At 42.5% G+C, this 19211-nt stretch overlaps 1 protein-coding gene across 2 annotated transcripts in view; it reads left to right on the forward strand.

Annotated features, from left to right (window-relative positions):
* MAMDC2 (MAM domain containing 2) overlaps window positions 1-19211 on the forward strand; it is a 171671-nt gene that overhangs the window by 93861 nt on the left and 58599 nt on the right. For both annotated transcript variants that reach the window (XR_003512260.1, XM_027549440.1), the window contains exons 6-7: window positions 8702-8958; window positions 12613-12706. Coding sequence is in view for 1 of the 2 variants with exons in the window: in XM_027549440.1 (XP_027405241.1) it covers window positions 8702-8958; window positions 12613-12706 (351 nt within the window). In the remaining variant the exon portion in view is untranslated. The remainder of the gene's footprint in view (window positions 1-8701; window positions 8959-12612; window positions 12707-19211) is intronic.

Here is a 19211-nt window from a genome sequence, read left to right on the forward strand (position 1 = left end):
AGATCCAACCAGTCCATTCTAAAGGAGATCAGTCCTGGGTGTTCTTCGGAAGGAATGATGCTAAAGCTGAAACTCCAGTACTTTGGCCACCTCATGCAAAGAGTTGACTCATTGGAAAAGACTCTGATGCTGGGAGGGATTGGGGGCAGGAGGAGAAGGGGACGACAGAGGATGAGATGGCTGGATGGCATCACTGACTTGATGGACATGAGTCTGGGTGAACTCCAGGAGATGGTGATGGACAGGGAGGCCTGGCGTGCTGCGATTCGGGTCGCAAAGAGTCAGACACAACTGAGCGACTGAACTGAATTGATTGCCCAATGGATAACCAAAGAGCCTTCTCATTACCACCCAACACACACACACACATACACACATTCACACTCCTCACACTTAGACTCCTAGGTGAGACTTCTCCCTACATAGGATGGGGCTAAAAAAGATGAGTTCTAAAAATTCTTAAATTTTTTATTTGAAACACTTTTTGCTCATATGACTCAAAGGTTTGACCAGGATTACTCTTGGGAAAAAAGCCTCCAATGCTCTAAATAAGAGAAAGGCCACCTTTCTTATTACATCTGCTTTCTACCAGGTATATTGATTTTCCCTGAGCTCCATCAATTTGGGTGACAGAGGAAAGATTAAATGGTTCAGCTGTCTGCTCACAGCAGCAGATTTGGCTCTGTATAAACTCATCTCCTGTTATTCGTATCCTGGAAGCAGCTTATGCTTTTGTTTTCAGGTAAAAACTGGAGAAACAAACAGCAGGGGTGAGGGAAGCTATGTGCCTGCTCAGAAACTTCAGAGCTGCAGAGATGCTGAAGGAAGTCTTCTCCGGAGGGCTGTAGCCTATGTGTTTTAGAAAAGAGAACAGTGAATGTAATATCTGAAAAATATTGTGTGGATGTCAGTTTTCCTTCACTTGTCTGTGTGTTTTTAACAGCTTCAAACAGTGAGTCAGATTTTTCAAATGAGCACTGTGTCTTCAAATTCTTGACTTATGGTGGAAATGACTAATGCAGTGGGAGTGTGATAGACTACTGGAGGGGCTGGGACATTAACTCGCTTTTTCTTACTCAGTTTGGATTCATCACATGTGGATTTCTTTCCTTTGTTAATATTTTATGAAGTGAAACAAAATCCTTCAGGGGATAAGCTACTGACAGCTCAGATCATTACTGTTTCCTACCTGTCTTAGCAAAAAGAAGATAATTGCTGGAAAGATAATGAGGGAAATCTGTTCCTTTGCTGAAATTTTAAAAATCAGGTCTGCATACAGTGCCGCTACAGAAAGAGCTGAACAAAGTTTCAAAATGTAGAATAAGGTCAGAGTTGTTTTACTCCATCAAAGACCCTGACATGGATGGATCATCTTTCCATAACTCACAACATTCTTTTCTCATTTCACTTTGGATTGAGTTCAAGCATCATCTTCATAGAACTTATTCGTTCTCACTCTGCACTGATCCATTTGGTTCATCGCAAAAGCACTCAGCAGGGAAGCAGCTTTATTAATTTTCTCACCATTACCTTTGTGCAAGCTCTGCTGGATCTCCTTTCTCTGTCCTCGGGTGACTTCACCATGGCTTTCCAGGCACCTTCTGATATTAACAAACCACCTCATTTTTAAGGATTAAATTCAGTTGATTTGGAACCCCAATTTCTGATCCTTCAACCAGAACACAGAGCAGCTGTAGAGAAGCAATTGGGCTTTACTTCTTCATACTTCTTCCCTTTGCTCTTTTCTTCATCTTCCCCCACTCACGATGCTGCTTATGGCTTCTCCAGGGTTGGGAAGGCAAGATGGGGAAGGGAAGGGGACGAAAGGTCATATGTGACCTGTGCTGTTTAATCTGGAGTCGATGACCTTCATGCTGCAGGTGGCTGGATGCTGGCTATGTCTCTCACAGTCAATGACAAAAATGCACTCTCTGGCCATCTGTGAATCCCCCTTAGTGCTTGTTATGAGGTACACCCCACCAGCCCCTTTTTGTTAGGGTTACTGCCCTGGATGCAGTCCTTTTGAGAAGAGTCCTTTCAGGCACTCTAGCCCAGCTACCTTCTGAGTTTTCCACTTAGGCTTCGGGAAAACTCAGATGTCTCCCCCATCAAACTCTGGAAGTCCAGCTCACTGGCAACAAAAATCCTTTCTGTCCCTTCTGCCCCTAGGTCCCTACAGCCTCTAGCTGCATGCCGTCAAGGCTCTGATACAGAGGCCCAGCCTCTGCAACCCATAAACTCCAGTTACCCCTGGAGTTCTCTCAGTAACTCTCCCACCCTCCTCTCAAGGCCCAAGGCAGTCACAGAACCCAGGAACTTGCAAGCGTGGGTGGGATGGGATTAGATGGTAGTTTCCCTCCCCTACCTCCTCTACAAGTGCTTCTCTGAAACCCCCTCCCTTGGGTAAAGGTAAGAAAGGGGAAGCAATCCCCTCCCATTCCCTTGGGGGATCAAAAGGAAACATATGGCAGGTCAGCTCCACAAATCTCTTCAAAGGAACTCTGCCTCCAGTCTCTCTGATCCCTCCTTGGCCTTCTCATATATACAGGCTGGCAGAGGAGGGCTGAGGATGGAGGGTTAGGATTAGTGGGGAGGTGAAAGGGTCTAATCTGGTACAGCAGGTTTAGATTCCAAGTCTGCCACAATGTAGCATATACAACAGGGATAGTTTAGCACCACTCTGTAGAAAATAGAGGGACTTGTGCCCCATTGTTCTTATCACTAAGATCTTAGCAGAAACTAGAAGTCCCACTTCATATACTGACTCTACTGTAGAGTCAGACTCTATTATAGTAAAACTTAATCAAACCCTTAGAACTAAAGGTTTAGCAGGTAACTGCCAGACCTGTAGACTGGAAATTGGGCATGGTAACTAGATGCCTTTGGGTGCTGCCTCCTCACAATGGCAGCAGACCCACTGGCATGCCTTTCTTTGGGTCTTCCCCCACACCCAGGAGACAGCTCGTCCAGACAACCATGACACAGATGCAGACATTGCAACTGGAGCACAAATGTGGCCAACGGGACCGAATCACAGCTGAGTCAGAGGGTGCTGCTGGCATCGCAGCCAAGCCAAGGGCAATCTCTGTGGAATGCTGGTTAGCCAGACTGTTTGAAAATAGAAGTTCAGGAGTTGCCTTCAAAGTTCTTTTCCTAATTTAAGGGAAAATGGCTGACTACCAGTGAGCCACTGGTTCCACATGAAAAGTTGAGCTAATACAGAGAGCTGCTCTAAGAAAGGAGGGAATTCCTCTTTAGAAGTGAGTGTGCACGTGCTCTTAGCACAGGCATTTTGCCAGAGGGCCTGAGCTTTGGCTTGGGTCCCAGAGAGTTTTGCTCTTTTAATAGAATCCCCAACGGTTTGGTTGATTATAAGGATCCTTTCCACCTAAGATCTATCTATACCTAGTTTAATCTACTCAGACTTAAAGGATCTGATTTTTCTTTCTAAAAGTCTTCCTCTAGAAATTCTGGAGGTTCCAGAACCCTGGACCAGTTGAGGAGTTGGCCTCATTGAGCTGGGCAGAAAAGTTCTTATAGAACACTGGCCATAATTTTCCAAGCACTCCAGGCTACCTTCTTCATTCCCCTTGGAAGGGTACACCAAATGGTGCCTGCACCACCACCTGCTCCCAACCTCAGAGGAGACTGTACCTGATGACACATATTCAGCCTGGGCTGGTGGTCATTCCTCTGGCCCAGCCTCCTGGGGCTGACACCTGGTGATTTCTGAATCATCCACACTCCTTCAACTGAGATGATACACTTCTGATGAGTTATCTTCTGTTTCCCAGTCAAAAAGTGTCTTACTCAGATAGTCAGTAAACAGTACCCAACTTTGGCAACAAATGAATGACAAAGAGGAAAGGGTGGGGAGGCAGTAGAATGTGGTCTGGTCTAGTGGTTCCGTATGAGACTTGGTGTCAGCAGTCCTGGTCGGGTTCCCAGCAGCCTCTCTGACTCACTTCGGCCAGGTCACATTGTGTTTGCTGTTGTTTGGGATCAGCAGTGGGACTGTGGCTCATTGGCCTCATGTCTTGTGCATGGGTTGTTAACTAGGCACTAGCTGCAAATTCAGGTACTTAAATGTTGTCCACCCAGGAGGTAAGTAGCCTTTAAGAAGCACTGTCAGATATCTGTCAGCTGTGAGGAAGATACATTCATAATGGGAAGGAGTGTGAGACATTGCTCCTAACCACAGTCATCATGTACTCTGGAAGCAGAACAAATACTTTCCAGTGGATGTGTGAGGTCTCCTAGATTTCCTGAGGTCTCCTGTAGTTTTGGAGGTGTGCTTCACCTGGTAGACTGAATTCCTTCTTCATGTCTGTCTGGCCACCAGCAGTGCTTCAGAGGACACTGAGCTTAGGAGGGGAGCTCGTGGCCTTGCCTCCTTATCAGAAGTTCCTGGATTCTGCTCAGTCTAACATTCTGATTCTTCCTTTAAAATCCCTCCCCAGAGGCAGCCAACTGGGAGCTCATCAGCTGCTGCCAGTCTTGCAGTTATGTTTATTTGGCACTCACAAAGTTTAAAAAATTGTGATGGCAGGTATTATAGGTTGAATTATATTTCCTCAAAATCCATATGTTAAAGTCCTAACCCTCAGAACTTCAGAATTGGGGAATGGAAATGGGGTCATTGAATATTAATTGGTTAAGATGAGGTCATACTAAAGTGGGGTGGACCCCGGCCCCGCCCAAGTCCAGTATGGAAAAAAAGGGAAATTTGGCCACAGAGAGATACAAGCTTAGAAGGGAGAATACCATCTGACCATGTGATCTCTGAAGGCAGAGATCTATCAGTTAGTGTCAAAGATTGCCAATGCCATGGAAGCTAGGAGAGAGGCATAGAACAGGATCTCCCTGACATCTGTCAGAAGGAACTAATTGTTCCCATACCTTGACCTTGGCTGTCTGGGGAGGCCTTACAAATAGCTGTGAAAAGAAGAGAAGCAAAAAGCAAAGGAGAAAAGGAAAGATATAAACATCTGAATGCAGAGTTCCAAAGAATAGCAAGAAGAGATAAGAAAGCCTTCTTCAGCGATCAATGCAAAGAAATAGAGGAAAACAACAGAATGGGAAAAACTAGGGGTCTCTTCAAGAAAATCAGAGATACCAAAGGAACATTTCATGCAAAGATGAGCTCAATAAAGGACAGAAATGGTATGGACCTAACAGAAGCAGAAGATATTAAAAAGAGATGGCAAGAATACACAGAAGAACTGTACAAAAAAGATCTTCACAACCCAGATAATCACGATGGTGTGATCACTGACCTAGAGCCAGACATCCTGGAATGTGAAGTCAAGTAGCCTTAGAAAGCATCACTACGAACAAAGCTAGTGGAGGTGATGGAATTCCAGTTGAGCTATTCCAAATCCTGAAAGATGATGCTGTGAAAGTGCTGCACTCAATATGCCAGCAAATTTGGAAAACTCAGCAGTGGCCACAGGACTGGTAAAGGTGTTTTCATTCCGATCCCAAAGAAAGGCAATGCCAAAGAATGCTCAAACTACCGCACAATTGCACTCATCTCACACGCTAGTAAAGTAATGTTCAAAATTCTCCAAGCCAGGCTTCAGCAATACGTGAACCGTGAACTTCCTGATGTTCAAGCTGGTTTTAGAAAAGGCAGAGGAACCAGAGATCAAATTGCCAACATCCGCTGGATCATGGAAAAAGCAAGAGAGTTCCAGAAAAACATCTATTTCTGCTTTATTGACTATGCCAAAGCCTTTGACTATGTGGATCACAATAAACTGTGGAAACTTCTGAAAGAGATGGGAATACCAGACCACCTGATCTGCCTCTTGATAAATCTGTATGCAGGTCAGGAAGCAACAGTTAGAACTGGACATGGAACAACAGACTGGTTCCAAATAGGAAAAGGAGTATGTCAAGGCTGTATATTGTCACCCTGTTTATTTAACTTATATGCAGAGTACATCATGAGAAACGCTGGACTGGAAGAAACACAAGCTGAAATCAAGATTGCTGGGAAAAATATCAATAACCTCAGATATACAGATGACACCACCCTTATGGCAGAAAGTGAAGAGGAACTCAAAAGCCTCTTGATGAAAGTGAAAGTGGAGAGTGAAAAAGTTGGCTTAAAGCTCAACATTCAGAAAATGAAGATCATGGCATCCGGTCCCACCACTTCATGGGAAATAGATGGGGAACAGTGGAAACAGTGTCAGACTTTATTTTTCTGGGCTCCAAAATCACTACAGATGGTGACTGCAGCCATGAAATTAAAAGATGCTTACTCCTTGGAAGGAAAGTTATGACCAACCTAGATAGCATATTCAAAAGCAGAGACATTACTTTGCCAACAAAGGTTCATCTAGTCAAGGCTATGGTTTTTCCTGTGGTCATGTATGGATGTGAGAGTTGGACTGTGAAGAAGGCTGAGCGCCGAAGAATTGATGGTTTTGAACTGTGGTGTTGGAGAAGACTCTTGAGAGTCCCTTGGACTGCAAGGAGATGCAACCAGTCCATTCTGAAGGAGATCAGCCCTGGGATTTCTTTAGAAGGAATGATGCTAAAGCTGAAACTCCAGTACTTGGCCACCTCATGCGAAGAGTTGACTCATTGGAAAAGACTCTGATGCTGGGAGGGATTGGGGGCAGGAGGAGAAAGGGACGACAGAGGATGAGATGGCTGGATGGCATCACTGACTCAATGGACGTGAGTCTGAGTGAACTCCGGGAGTTGGTGATGGACAGGGAGGCCTGGCGTGCTGCGATTCATGGGGTTGCAAAGAGTCGGACATGACTGAGTGACTGATCTGATCTGATCTGATCTGACCTTGTACTTCTAGCCTCCTGAATTGTGGAACAAATTTCTTTAGTTTCAGCCATCCAGTTTAGGTTACTGTTACGGTAACCCTAACAAAATAATAGGTGTGGTATCGTTTTTAAATGAATGGGTTTGCCAGAAAAATCTGGATTTTGAGTTTCAGTGGGAGAGGCCTGCAGCCCCTGGCTGATGTGAGGGCATCGGCAGGAGGTAGAGGGATGGGTTCTCAGGGAGGAGCACGGGTCCAGTGCCCCTCACCCCCAGATGGTTGTCACAGTCCAAGAATACAGACCCAGCACTATCAGATTTTCTGATTTTTTTCAGGGAAGTTTGATATCTGCTTCCCATTGCTGGTGAAATGTGATTTCCACTGTTGATGGCTAATCCGTCACTCTCCATTTTCTCCCTGACCCACTCCACTTCAGTCATATACTTGATCTGGCTGACTCCTCTGATCATCTGAGTTTGTGATTTCTCTTTATTCACAGTCGCATGGCTTGGCAAGATAGTCAGACAATTCTATTTAAGCCAGGGAGATTTTTCAGAGTGGGTTGAACAATTTGCTACCAGGAGAAAGGAGCTTTGATTTATCCATCTTTCCCATATTGCAGTGAGGATTGTTCTGAGACCGTGTTTCTGCTTTGGATCACCAGTTGTTGAGGGCCCACCACATTCCAGGTGGTATGTTAGCTGCAAAGCAAGTGTGCAACATGTGAATGCATATATTCTTCCTAATATACTTACTGCTATTTTGCTGGTGATTAAAGAAAAGATTATAAACCAGGTACCATGTAATAAAAGCAAAGACATTAAGCTGTAATTGTTCTGAGCTTATAAATAGAAAGGCCATTCTATCATAGCTGCATTGCCTCACATGTCTCTGTCACTGCGGCTCAAATAAATTAGACTAATAAATAAAATTGCTGATACTAATAGTACCATATGGGAGGAGCATGGTATAAAAACACCAATGGCATTCCTTTACTTCATTATAATTATCTTAGGCAATTACAGTGTGCCAGGTACACGCTAACCAGTTCACATACACAATCTCATTTAACATTCAGATCAACCCTGTGAGAGAAATATTTGATTCTTATTCTAGAGATCAGGAAATTGAAGTCCAGAGATATTCAGTAACTTGCTCAAAGTCACAGGGCATAAGATGTAGAGCTGGATTCAAAGCCAGTGCATTTAATGCCAAAATCCAGGTTCTCCCACTTCCACCTCTCTTTTTCTTTATTTTACCAAAATGCCTCTAATGAAGATCAGCTATTGGGTCTGGAGTCCACCAAGGCCTTGCCAACCATCGAGGGAAGGGGGCTTGGTCCCAAGTTCAACTTCCCAAATCCTAACCCTGTCGACAGTGTTGACTGACCTACATGCTCTATTAAAGAGGTACAAATTGTCATCTAGTTTGAATTCGAAATCTTTGTTTCACTCAAAGAACACACAGTGACATTACATGTATGTGGCAAAGATGTAGAGGAGAACAGATGGTGCACTTGGCGTGCTCTTAGAAACCTTATCACTCAAAGAAGGTTTGTTGGAGGGGCCTTCGGGGTCATGTTCTGCTATTTTTCCTCAACTGTGTTCAGCTTATAAATATTCAAACACTTTACAGATGACATACCTACCTTTCTATATGTATGGTTTACTTCAATCGAAGGTAAAAGAAAGAGTAAGAATGGTCCTTATATTAAGCAGAGCACAGTGAACTCCACTACTTATCTCCCAGCTGCAACTTTCATCAATCTATGGCCAAACTTCTTTCATCTACAGCTCATTCTCTTCCTCTCTTCCACTCACACCAGGTTATTTTGAAGTAAATCCCAAATTGTGTAGTTGTGTCTGAGACTCCGTCTGTCTGTCTTAGGTTGTTTTCTCTGTGTGATTTCAGGCCATTACATGTACGTGGACTCTATCTATGTCAAGCACTTCCAGGAGGTGGCCCAGCTCATCTCCCCAATGACCACGGCCCCCATGTCTGGCTGCCTGTCATTTTATTACCAACTCCAGCAGAGGAATGACAACATCTTCTCTGTGTACACGAGGGACGCAGCTGGCCTGTATGAGGAGATCTGGAAAGCTGGCGATCCAGGGAACTCTGTCTGGAACCTTGCTGAGGCGGAGTTCAGTGCCCCGTACCCCAAGGAGGTAGGTGTGCCTGGTGTGCCCTGGCCTGGCCACTCTGCAGAGATGCCACCCAGACGTGGAGCAGGAGACACTGCAGGCTCATACTCATTCCTCCTTTCCTTTGTGTCTCAGTCTTAATCTCCCTTTTCCCTTCCTTGGCCTTCTCCACTTTTCTGCCTTCCTCTGTATCTCTCTGCCTTCCTCCTCTACCACTTCATTTTCTAGAAGAGTATTTCTTAATAAAGACAAATATTAGAAAGCCAGTTAACCAACTAGATTTCTTGGCCACACTCTCCCTCTGAACTTGCACTGTGGTTGTGTGAGTTCAGATGAGATTAGTCAGACTCCTTCTACATGAACCTTACTCTCAAACTTCAGCTCCTGACAGCAGCTGTGAAGGTTCCCCTTACCTGAGGGAACACTCCTTCTAAATTTAAAGAAAAAATGACTAATTTTTTCTTTTCTCCTTTACAGTGTAAATAATGTCATAAAAGTCAGAAATAAACATGATTTTGGCCCTAATTTGAAACAAGCCTTGGGGCCTCTAAACTTTTTATGGTTTAAAACTGTTCATTTACATGAGTGGTAAATGTCCAGTGCAGAAGAATTAGAAAATTCAGAGAAGCAAAACAAACTAAAATGCCCTACACCAGCCCTGCAAAGAAAAAAACTAACATCTTGGTATTCATTCTTGAAGACCTTTTTGTAAGCACATATATTAATACGTATCTATACATGTATCCTGGGCTTCCCAGGTGACGAGGTGGTAAAAACTCTGCCTGCCAGTGCAGGAGACGCAAGAGGCTTGGATTCAATCCCTGATTCGGGAAGACCCCTTGGAGAAGGAAATGGCAACCCACTCCAGTATTCTTGCCTGGGAAATCCCATGGACAGAGGAGCCTGGCGGACTACAGTCCATGGGGTCTCAAAGAGTCAAACAACTGAGCACACACACGCACACACACACGCACGTATTTCAGTACTGACAACAATCCAGCAAAGTAGATAAAATTATCCCCGTATTCCAGATCAAAGAGGAGGAAATGGAAAGTGCAAGACGTTTGCTGTTTTATTCTAGGTCACACTACTGGTGAGTGCCAGGGTGCTAAGAAAGTTTCCTGCACTAAATCTGACTTAAATTTGAAGGAAGAGGGGAGCTCTGTGGTTGCAGATCTCGGGCTCTAAAGAGAGTCTTAGTCCCCACAGCTTATGAACATTCCCTGCTTTCACTCTGCACTTTTTGCAGTATCTTGCCTAGTTCCATTTAGAGTGCAAGAGAGGCCAATGATCCTCTGGATGCTTTTCAGTAGTGCCATCTGCTCACCTGATGCGGCGGTTCAGTGAGTGCTGGGGTGAGATCTCGGTTTTGGAAGTCATCTGTCCATGGACTGTGTGCCTGCCACTCCCTTTCCGTCTTCCAATTCCCCCTACCCCAGACAGCCCCAGAGAGGGGACTTTTGTAGTATGTGTGCTATTTCCTATTCCAAACTCTAACCAGGCCTTGATTTACTCTTGCAGCCCGGTGGAAATTTTTCTGTGAGTTTGGGTTACAAGGAGAAAAAGAAATGCACATGCTGCTTGAGAAAGTTTTCCTTCTATTAAAGTCACAAGTCACATGCACAGTGAAGGCGTTGTCCTTGCAAGTTCCTTTCATCCAACCGTAAACTCCTGGGGCAACATTTATACGAGTGAGACTTTGCTGAATTTTCTTTTTAATCAATGCTTGAAAAGTTAACCATTTCTGTTTACTGCTTAAGTTTACTACTAAACTTAAGTACATATCCTTTTGAGTCACACATGCATGATTTTGCCCTGACAGTTGGGACTCATTACATCAGGATTATTGACTCCTGGTAATTTCCGAGAAAAGAAATTTACTGCGGAAATCAGCGAATTTAATGTCCCCGTATTCTCAAATGAATTTTTTAAAGGAAGACAAATATCTGAACAATAGAGAACACAATGACACAGAGGCTGTGATTTGCAAATTATGATTGGAAATATCCTTATTCAGTAAGGATATTTAGATCAATCAGTAAGATCAATCTGTTGTTGGCTTTATCACCTTGAAAATGAAATGTCATAGGCCTGTGTTGAGCTTGTAAACTGAATTTGCTCCTCCTCATTACCCAAATCTGTCTCTTTGGTTCTCAGCCCTTCCTCCATTGCCAGAGACAAACTTCCAGGATTGTCTTAGATTTTGGAGAGGCCAAGCGTCTAAGGACCATTGTTGTCAAACTGAAAGGGACAATCTTATCCAAACTCTTTTCTCAAAAATTAAGAAATTGAGACCTAGAGGATAAAAGGGACAAACTAGAGTTAATTAGTGGCCAACTAGAATCAAATATGAATACCAGTTCAGGAGGGGGTCACCCTGGAGAAAAAGGCATGGATTTAGTTCAGAGCTTATGCACCTGACTCCATAGGATCTATATATACAGTATCTCATTTAATCACATCTACAGTCTTACAAGGAAGATGTTAAAAAGTCTATTTTATAACAAGAAAAGTGTTGTTCTGAAAGGGTTAGCTATGTCCCCAAGGTCACCTAGTTAATAAAGTGACAGCAACAGGATTTGAACTCTGGTCTGTCTGCCTCTAAGACACCATTCTCCTTAGCAGAGGGCGAAGACTAGAGGCCTATGGATTAGATCTAGCCTATAGTGATTTGTCTAGCTGCTATAGTGGTATTTGTTTGTTTTTATTTTGCACACATATTTGTTTTAGTTTTTGAATGAATTGTCAACATTGAAAAATCTGAAGATTTCAAATAAAAATCTAGCCATCAAGTCCTCTTGACAATTTGGTGAGTCCAGGCATATTAGGCCTGAATTCACACCTGCCAGCAACTGACGAGGCTAAGTAGCAGCTGCCCCCAGTAGGTGAGCCTGGCTCCCTATTTCACACCATTTCCTGCTGCATCAGATGAAACCCATATCAGGCATTTAGATTACGTGCCTGGCCCAGGTGGACACTTGGATTTCCCCCTCTGCTTAACAGATATCTTATGTTATCAGTCCAGCAGGGTGGTCTGCACACTTCGGTGGTTTTCCCAACACAGGTGAGTGTTGTGCTCACCATACTTGATCCCCGTGGAAAGCAGAAAGTCGTCCATTGAACTCAAAGTTGGTGGCAGAGAAGACAGTATAACTAAAGGGGCCTGAACTCGTTAATAATCCCATGTTCTCTCTTTTTGACCATGCCAGGATATGCCGAAATCCTAACATTTGTACACAGGAGTTCTGGGCCTGATTTTGCCTTAGGCATCAGGTAATCATCTCTGATTGCTGCATCTTTGTCCAGATGGACATAGAATTTTGTGCATGAAAAAGAGAACCTGGGAAGGGCTCAGGGCTCTGGGAAGGGCAGGATTGCCTTCTGCAAGCAGCATGTTGCCTCTTTAATTGGAGTTCATAAAACAGATTATTGAGTCTGCAGTTCTATCAGCAAGTGATATAGGTACTTTGACATGCAAGGGAGGGGGAAAAGTCCACCAATAAAATGCAACTTAGGGCTTAGTAGTCACTCTCCCCCAAAGAAACTGTGAGTTAAGGAGGGAGCTGCTCAAATACCTATACACCTGGCTAGACCAACACACCATTTTAAGTCATAGTTATAAGCGTTTAAGCCTAAAAGAAAATATGTAAACATGTAACATGTCTTTCTCCTCCGCAGGTTATTTTTGAAGTTGCCTTCAATGGTCCCAAAGGAGGATATGTGGCCCTGGATGATATTTCTTTCTCTCCTGTTCACTGCCAAAATCAGACAGGTTTGCATTCTCTTTTTATTCTTCCTCCCATTTGGGATTTTCCTTTCTCAACAGATGCCTGTGGTCAGGACTTGCTTTAATTCCTTTTAATTTCTTCTTCTTTTCCTTTTTTATCTCATGCTTAAAAAATTATTTAGCCAAACAGTCATTTCTCTATTATTTTACTCTTTTTTTCCTCTCACAGAATGAAACTGATTTTCCTGACACCAGAGGTAATTTTCCTGAGTTAAGGAGATTTTATCTTCTCTACGTACTAAGAAATTAAAATTAAATAACTCCCCCCCTCCACTCCATCTTTCTCTTTAAAGGAAATCTTGGGTCCATAGACATGTGTATAGAGTAGACAGAAAAAACTCTCAAAATCTACTGAGTAGAATTATAAGAACTCTTTCTAATTTTATGAATCCAATTTTTAAATGTCCTCCCATTTAAAGATGTTAGTATTTGGTATACATCTGTTTGATGGTTTTGACTTCAGAGTATGTATTCAATTTCTCTTTCTAAGTGAATGCTCACATAATTTTATCATGACCAATTTTGTAATTTCCATAAATTTTGTGTTTGTAAAAAGAGAGGGAATTTTTACTTCCTGGGAAAATAGGTAAGCAAATCAATTCAAAATGAATTAGAAAACAAATGTTTTAGAATTAGAAGGGTGACGCTATAATTGATAACCCAGATAAAGGCGTTCCTGCCAATGCAGGAGACATAAGAGACGTGGGTTCAATCCCTGAGTCAGGAAGATCCCCTGGAGGAGGGCATGGCAACTCACTCCAGTATTCTTGCCTGGAGAATCCCATGGACAGAGGACTGGTGGACTATAGTCCATAGAGTCGCAAAGAGTTGGACACAACTGAAGTGACTTAATATGCACGCATGCACAAATAAATACAGTTGACCTTACCTTTTACCCTGGTGGCTCAGACGGTAAAGTGTCTGCCTGCAATGCGGGAGACCCGGGTTCGATTCCTGGGTTGGGAAGATCCCCTGGAGAAGGAAATGGCAATCCACTCCAGCACTCTTGCCTGGAAAATCCCATGGATGGAAGAGCCTGATAGGCTACAGTCCATGGGGTCGTAAAGAGTCGGACACAACTGAGCAAATTCACTTCACTTCACTTCACTTACCTTTTAATGAATTTGTTTCCTTGAGAGGCCCCAGGGAGACACAGTGGTCATCCATCTTATTAAGGAGCCTTTATTCTGGGTTTTGGAGTGTGGGAAGTAAATTTTTGAACTTGGTTTTGGTAGTGTAACTTTCACTTAAGATAGAGTTGGTCTCTAATTTAATATAGTTTTGAATATATTCTTTTTTAATGTGCATATATGCATGTATTTATTTTTACAAAAATAAGGTCATACTGTGCATACTATATATAACTTGCTTTTTTTCATATAACAGTACATAATGGACATGTATCTATGTAAACAAATATGGAACTACATCATAATATCATTATAAGGGCTATAAAGCACTCTAGCATATGGCTTTATCATCATTTATTTAAACAGTTTCCTACTGTTGGACAATTAGGACATTCCAATTTTGCAACCTTAGATATGCAGGTGATAGCACTCTAATGGCAGAAATTGAAGAGGAACTAAAGAACCTCTTGATGTGAGTAAAAGAGGAGAGTGAAAAAGCTAGGTTGAAACTCAACATTAAAAAAGCTAAGATCATGGCAACCAGTCCCATCATTTCAGGGAAACAGAGGGGAAAAAGAGGAAGCAGAGACAGATTTTGTTTTCTTGGGCTCCAAAATCACTGCAGATGATGTTTGCAGCCATGAAATTAAAAGATGCTTGATCCTCGGAAGAGACAAACCCAGACAGCATATTAAAAAGCAGAGAGATCTCTTTGCCAGCAAAGGTCTGTATAGTCAAAGCTATGGTTTGTTCCAGTACTCGTGTATCGATATGAAAGTTGGACCATAAAGAAGGCTGAGAGCCAAAGACTTGATGCTGTTGAATTGTGGTGCTGGAGGAGACTCTTGAGAGTCCCTTGGGCTGCAAGGAGATCAAAATAGTCAATCCTAAAGGAAATCAACCCTGAATATTTATTGGAAGGACTGATGCTTAAGCTGAAGCTCCAAAACTTGGGCCACTTGATGTGAAGAGTCGATTCATTGGAAAAGACCCTGATGCTGGGAAAGATTGGAGGCAGGAGGAGAAAGGGATGACAGAGGATGATATGGTTGGATAAAATTACTGACTCAATGAACATGAATTTGAACAAACTCCAGGAGATAGTTGGGGACAGAGTAACCTGGCATGCTGCAATCCATGTGTTGCAAAGAGTCCACCATGACTTGGCTTAGCTACTGAACAACAATAACAAATGTTGCTATTCCAAGCAATAATAAAATAACCAATTACCTATATCATCACTCAATTAACTAAATTTTTTTTTCTCTTAGAAAAATTCTACATTGTGAAATATCTTGATTGAAGAGTATGTTCTTAAGAATATATGTGTGCGTGTGTGTATATGTATATGTATCTTAGGGTACTATCAGCCTCCAGAAAAAGCCAAGGCAACTTATTTGTGCCAGTCACATGTGAGAATGCCTGTTTCTACACACCTATACCAACCATGGGTCTTGGTAAATTTTACATCTTTGCAAATCTGATCACACTGGGTCAATCAAACAGCTGTCAGATGCCTCAAGTTGGGGCCAACCAAACTCTCTTCAGGACTTTTAATCTTGTCTGGAGTGATCCAGAGATGGAAGAAACCTTAGGGAGATAGTTGAGCAGTTCCTTCTACCAAGGCATTCTGGAATTGCCAGCCTCCTTCTTGTTCAGACTTCTTGACCTCTTCTATTACATCCTCACAGCTTTCCATAAAATTTCCTTTTTCCTTCTTAAGCAAAAGGCCTTTTCTTCGGAAAAGATTAAAAAACCATGAAAAGAGTGTTTTGGTGCTGACTCATAAACGTTACTGGCAGTTGCTGCTGGCAGTTGTCTGGGAACTCAGTTAGGTCTGTCTCCTGAACCACTTACACATGATTTCTCCAGGAAGGTGGTCTCAGGGTTGTCAGACTACTTCATTGGTGGCTGACTTCTGGCAAAACCATGTTCCAAGAGAACCAGGAGGAAGCTGTAGCACCTTTTATGACCCAGCCTCAAAAGTTGCATACCATCACTTCCTCTGGATTTTATGGGGCAAAACAGTCACAAATTCATATTATGTCCATAGTTACATCAGTCCATCTTAGGACTGTTAGATGTATCAGATCAAAAAGAGGTGTCACATACAATTGCTGTTAGTGAAGATATTCAGAGTTGAAGAAAGTCCTTTCCTTGAAGTAGAGAAACCCACCATGGGAAGCCTTCAATTGATGAGGAGGTTGAAAAGCTGAAAGCTTGTCCTGAAGATCCCAGACAAGCCCCCAAGATGATAGCTTATGGTAAACGATATTGGATTCTTGATCTCCAAAGAAGAAGATTTATCTTCGGGACCAGGGACCAGGCTTGATCACTCAAGAGCTTTTGTGGAGCAGAGTTTTATTAAAGGATAAAAAGGGACAGAGAAAGCTTCTGACATACATAGACATCAGAAGGGGGACAGAGAGTGCCCCCAGTTTCGAATATATTCTGTAAGCAAAGGAGCTTAGAATATTTTCCACTCAAGCTAAACTGTTACCTCCAAATTACAGAGAAACTTACTAATCAGCTGAAATCAAACATTAGTTTTAACTAATTCTAATTTAAAAAAACAAAACTAGTGAAACAGAACAGACTTGATTTATATGCTCTAATTAAAATGATGTAATCCTAACAGTAATCAAAAATTAAGAGTCTCTAAATTTGGCAGAACACAGAAACCAAAGTGGTTTCACTTCTCTAAATATGATTGCTCCCTAATTCCATCAGTTAATGTTTCAGTGATGTTAATAATAGTTTTACAACCTCTTTAACATTATTTTTAGAAAGTTTCTCTTCTCAGTCACTGGACATTTACATTGAACTGTAAAAATATTTCCAAGTTGCGCATATAGAAGAAGAGGGGTTTATTTAGTATCTATACTGGATAGCAGGTGGAGTGAAGATGCAGTTGGAAGGTGATAGAATCTACTGAACCACCATACAAGTAACATTTAGAAACATTTTCCCATTAAAAAAGATACAGAATATATGTGAACTCTTTTCTACTGACTGATGAAAAGAAAAGAAAGATTCCAGCAAAATAAGGACCATTTGTTAAGAGAGATAGTGACCCCTTAGTCTGTGAAATCCAGCCCAGATAAAGACCCTTCCTCCATACGGACTACCAGGGATTCACATTTTTATATGGTTAACCAAGGTTCCCTATTGGTCTTCAGAACTTCCTAGTATACCAGCTTTCCTTTAAATGGTTTAACTGCATTATCAAAGTATTGTGCTTATGAACCAGGACTGTGGACTCACATCCCTACTCTGCCATTTACAAGCTGTGTGACCTTCAGCTTGTTACCTAACGTCTCTGAGACTGCTTTCACGTTTATGGGACAAGGATGGAAGAATCTGTTTCATAGACTTGTCAGGAAGATTGATGATTTAATAATGTCTGTGACAGCCTTGGAACAGTATGGCACACAGAAAATGCTTGGTCATGAGACCTAATATTATTTACTTAATTTTCAAAATACTCCCATTCATTCCCTAGAGAACAGGGAGTCAGACTGAAACTAAAGAGAACCAGCAAAGGGCACTGCCTTGATGAATGTGTAAGCTGGAGCCTGTTTTGTGCCCTGCATTAAGCACCTGTGGGCCAGATTCTGAGTCTTAGAGGCTGAGCCCTCTAGTTTTCATACTTCCTTTTACATTTCACAAATAGTTTATGTCCTTCTGTTTCATAATGGGTACCAACATTCTTTTCTTTATCTTGGTTACCTCCAGACTTATTGTCTCTGCTTTTCCCAGCTGGATTTGACATTTTCTTCCCTCATCTCCCTAGTAGGTTGAAACAGGAATTACTTCAACATATGAAGCATCTTGTTCCCACCATCTGGTTGCTCTTAGATTAATCTAGTTTCCCAGACCTGAGACCTATCTCAGAGTCACAGGTATTAAGCACCAGCTGCTTGTCATCCCCCCAGATATTTCCCCAGGATGCTTACAGAGTATAGTGAGAACTTACCCCATCCCTCCCAGCTTGAGTTACAGCCCTTCCCTTTCCAGGCCTCTCCCATCTGAAAACTCCCCATCCACCACATTTGACCCAGAACCTAGACTGTAGGAATAAGCTCTCCTTTTACTCTGTAAGTCCTTGAATACCTAACAGGTGATTCCACTCACTTCTCACTTCTAGAAATCCTGCCTTAATGCCCAACTGCCAAACAGAGACCTCCAGTCTCTGCCATATGCAGACCTAGCTTCCTCTCTGGCCTTAGATTCACCTCACACCCAGGCCAGGCTCTGGGAAGACACTGACACTCATGGATATACCTCCAAAAGGATGTCTGTGTGGACCTAAGTCCCAAAATTGACCATTCACCAACAACACACTACCTAGACTTCTTGTCTGGTTTGGAAATGCGGATCCAGTTTTTGCCTAGGCTACAGCTGCAGGTATCACAGTCTTCCTTAACTCAGAGGCCTTCAAGCATCTCCACAGCCTGATCAGTGGCCCAGGTCTGCTCTGTCGTGATTCCTCAGTCTGGTGCTGGGTCCCACTCACAGTATTCACTTGCCAGCTTTGAGCTGTCCCAGCCTGCTTTCAGGCTGGCCTGGGCTAAAATAAGAGCTACTGCACAAGTCTAACAGAGTACAGAGCACCACACCCAAAGTCTCTCTAGCACTACAGGGGCTGATAAGCCTCTTAGATCTCAAGGACTGATACTGAGTTCATCTCTATGAACTCCATGAAGCAGAGGAAAAGATGAGAAATATTCCCAACCAGTCTTCTCAAACAGAGAAGACTAGTTTATCTTCTCCCTCTATCAGATTAGTTTATCTTCAGAGCCTCCTGATTCTAAAAAGTTCAAACATTGGAAATCAAATAATTAACTAAATGGTGCATTGTGATGCTCAAAGAGAACTTTTTAATTTTTTTTGATGGGACAGGGTGATCTACTGATGCTCAGGTGCTTCCAATTTCTTCTGATTCCTTCCTATGCTTCAAATATATTATTAACACTCCTCAACTTCAATCGCCACTTGACACATACTTCTGGAACAAGCCTGAAGCAAAGGCTTTTCATTCACCTCATGTGTTTGGGGATCTCACTTTAGGTCATACATAATAAGCCCTCTGGCCCCCATCTTCAGGAATTAGATAGTGTCTCATGCTAGAATAAGCATTCTAGTTGAAAAAGATTTAGGTTTTGAGTTATGCTTTTGAGGTTTTCTTTTTATCAGACTGTCTCAGGACCCCCGACAAATCCACTGCTAGAACCAAGTGTTTAGCAAAAGAATATAACTGTGTCCTCAGAAAAATCTTCTCTGTGTGACTCAGTTTGTCACTATGGAGACAACAGAACCTTGCTTACTTACAAGTTTTACTATCACCTCTCACCTCCTCC

The sequence above is a fragment of the Bos indicus x Bos taurus genome, chromosome 8 (genome assembly GCF_003369695.1).
Source record: "Bos indicus x Bos taurus breed Angus x Brahman F1 hybrid chromosome 8, Bos_hybrid_MaternalHap_v2.0, whole genome shotgun sequence".
Lineage (NCBI taxonomy): Eukaryota > Metazoa > Chordata > Mammalia > Artiodactyla > Bovidae > Bos > Bos indicus x Bos taurus.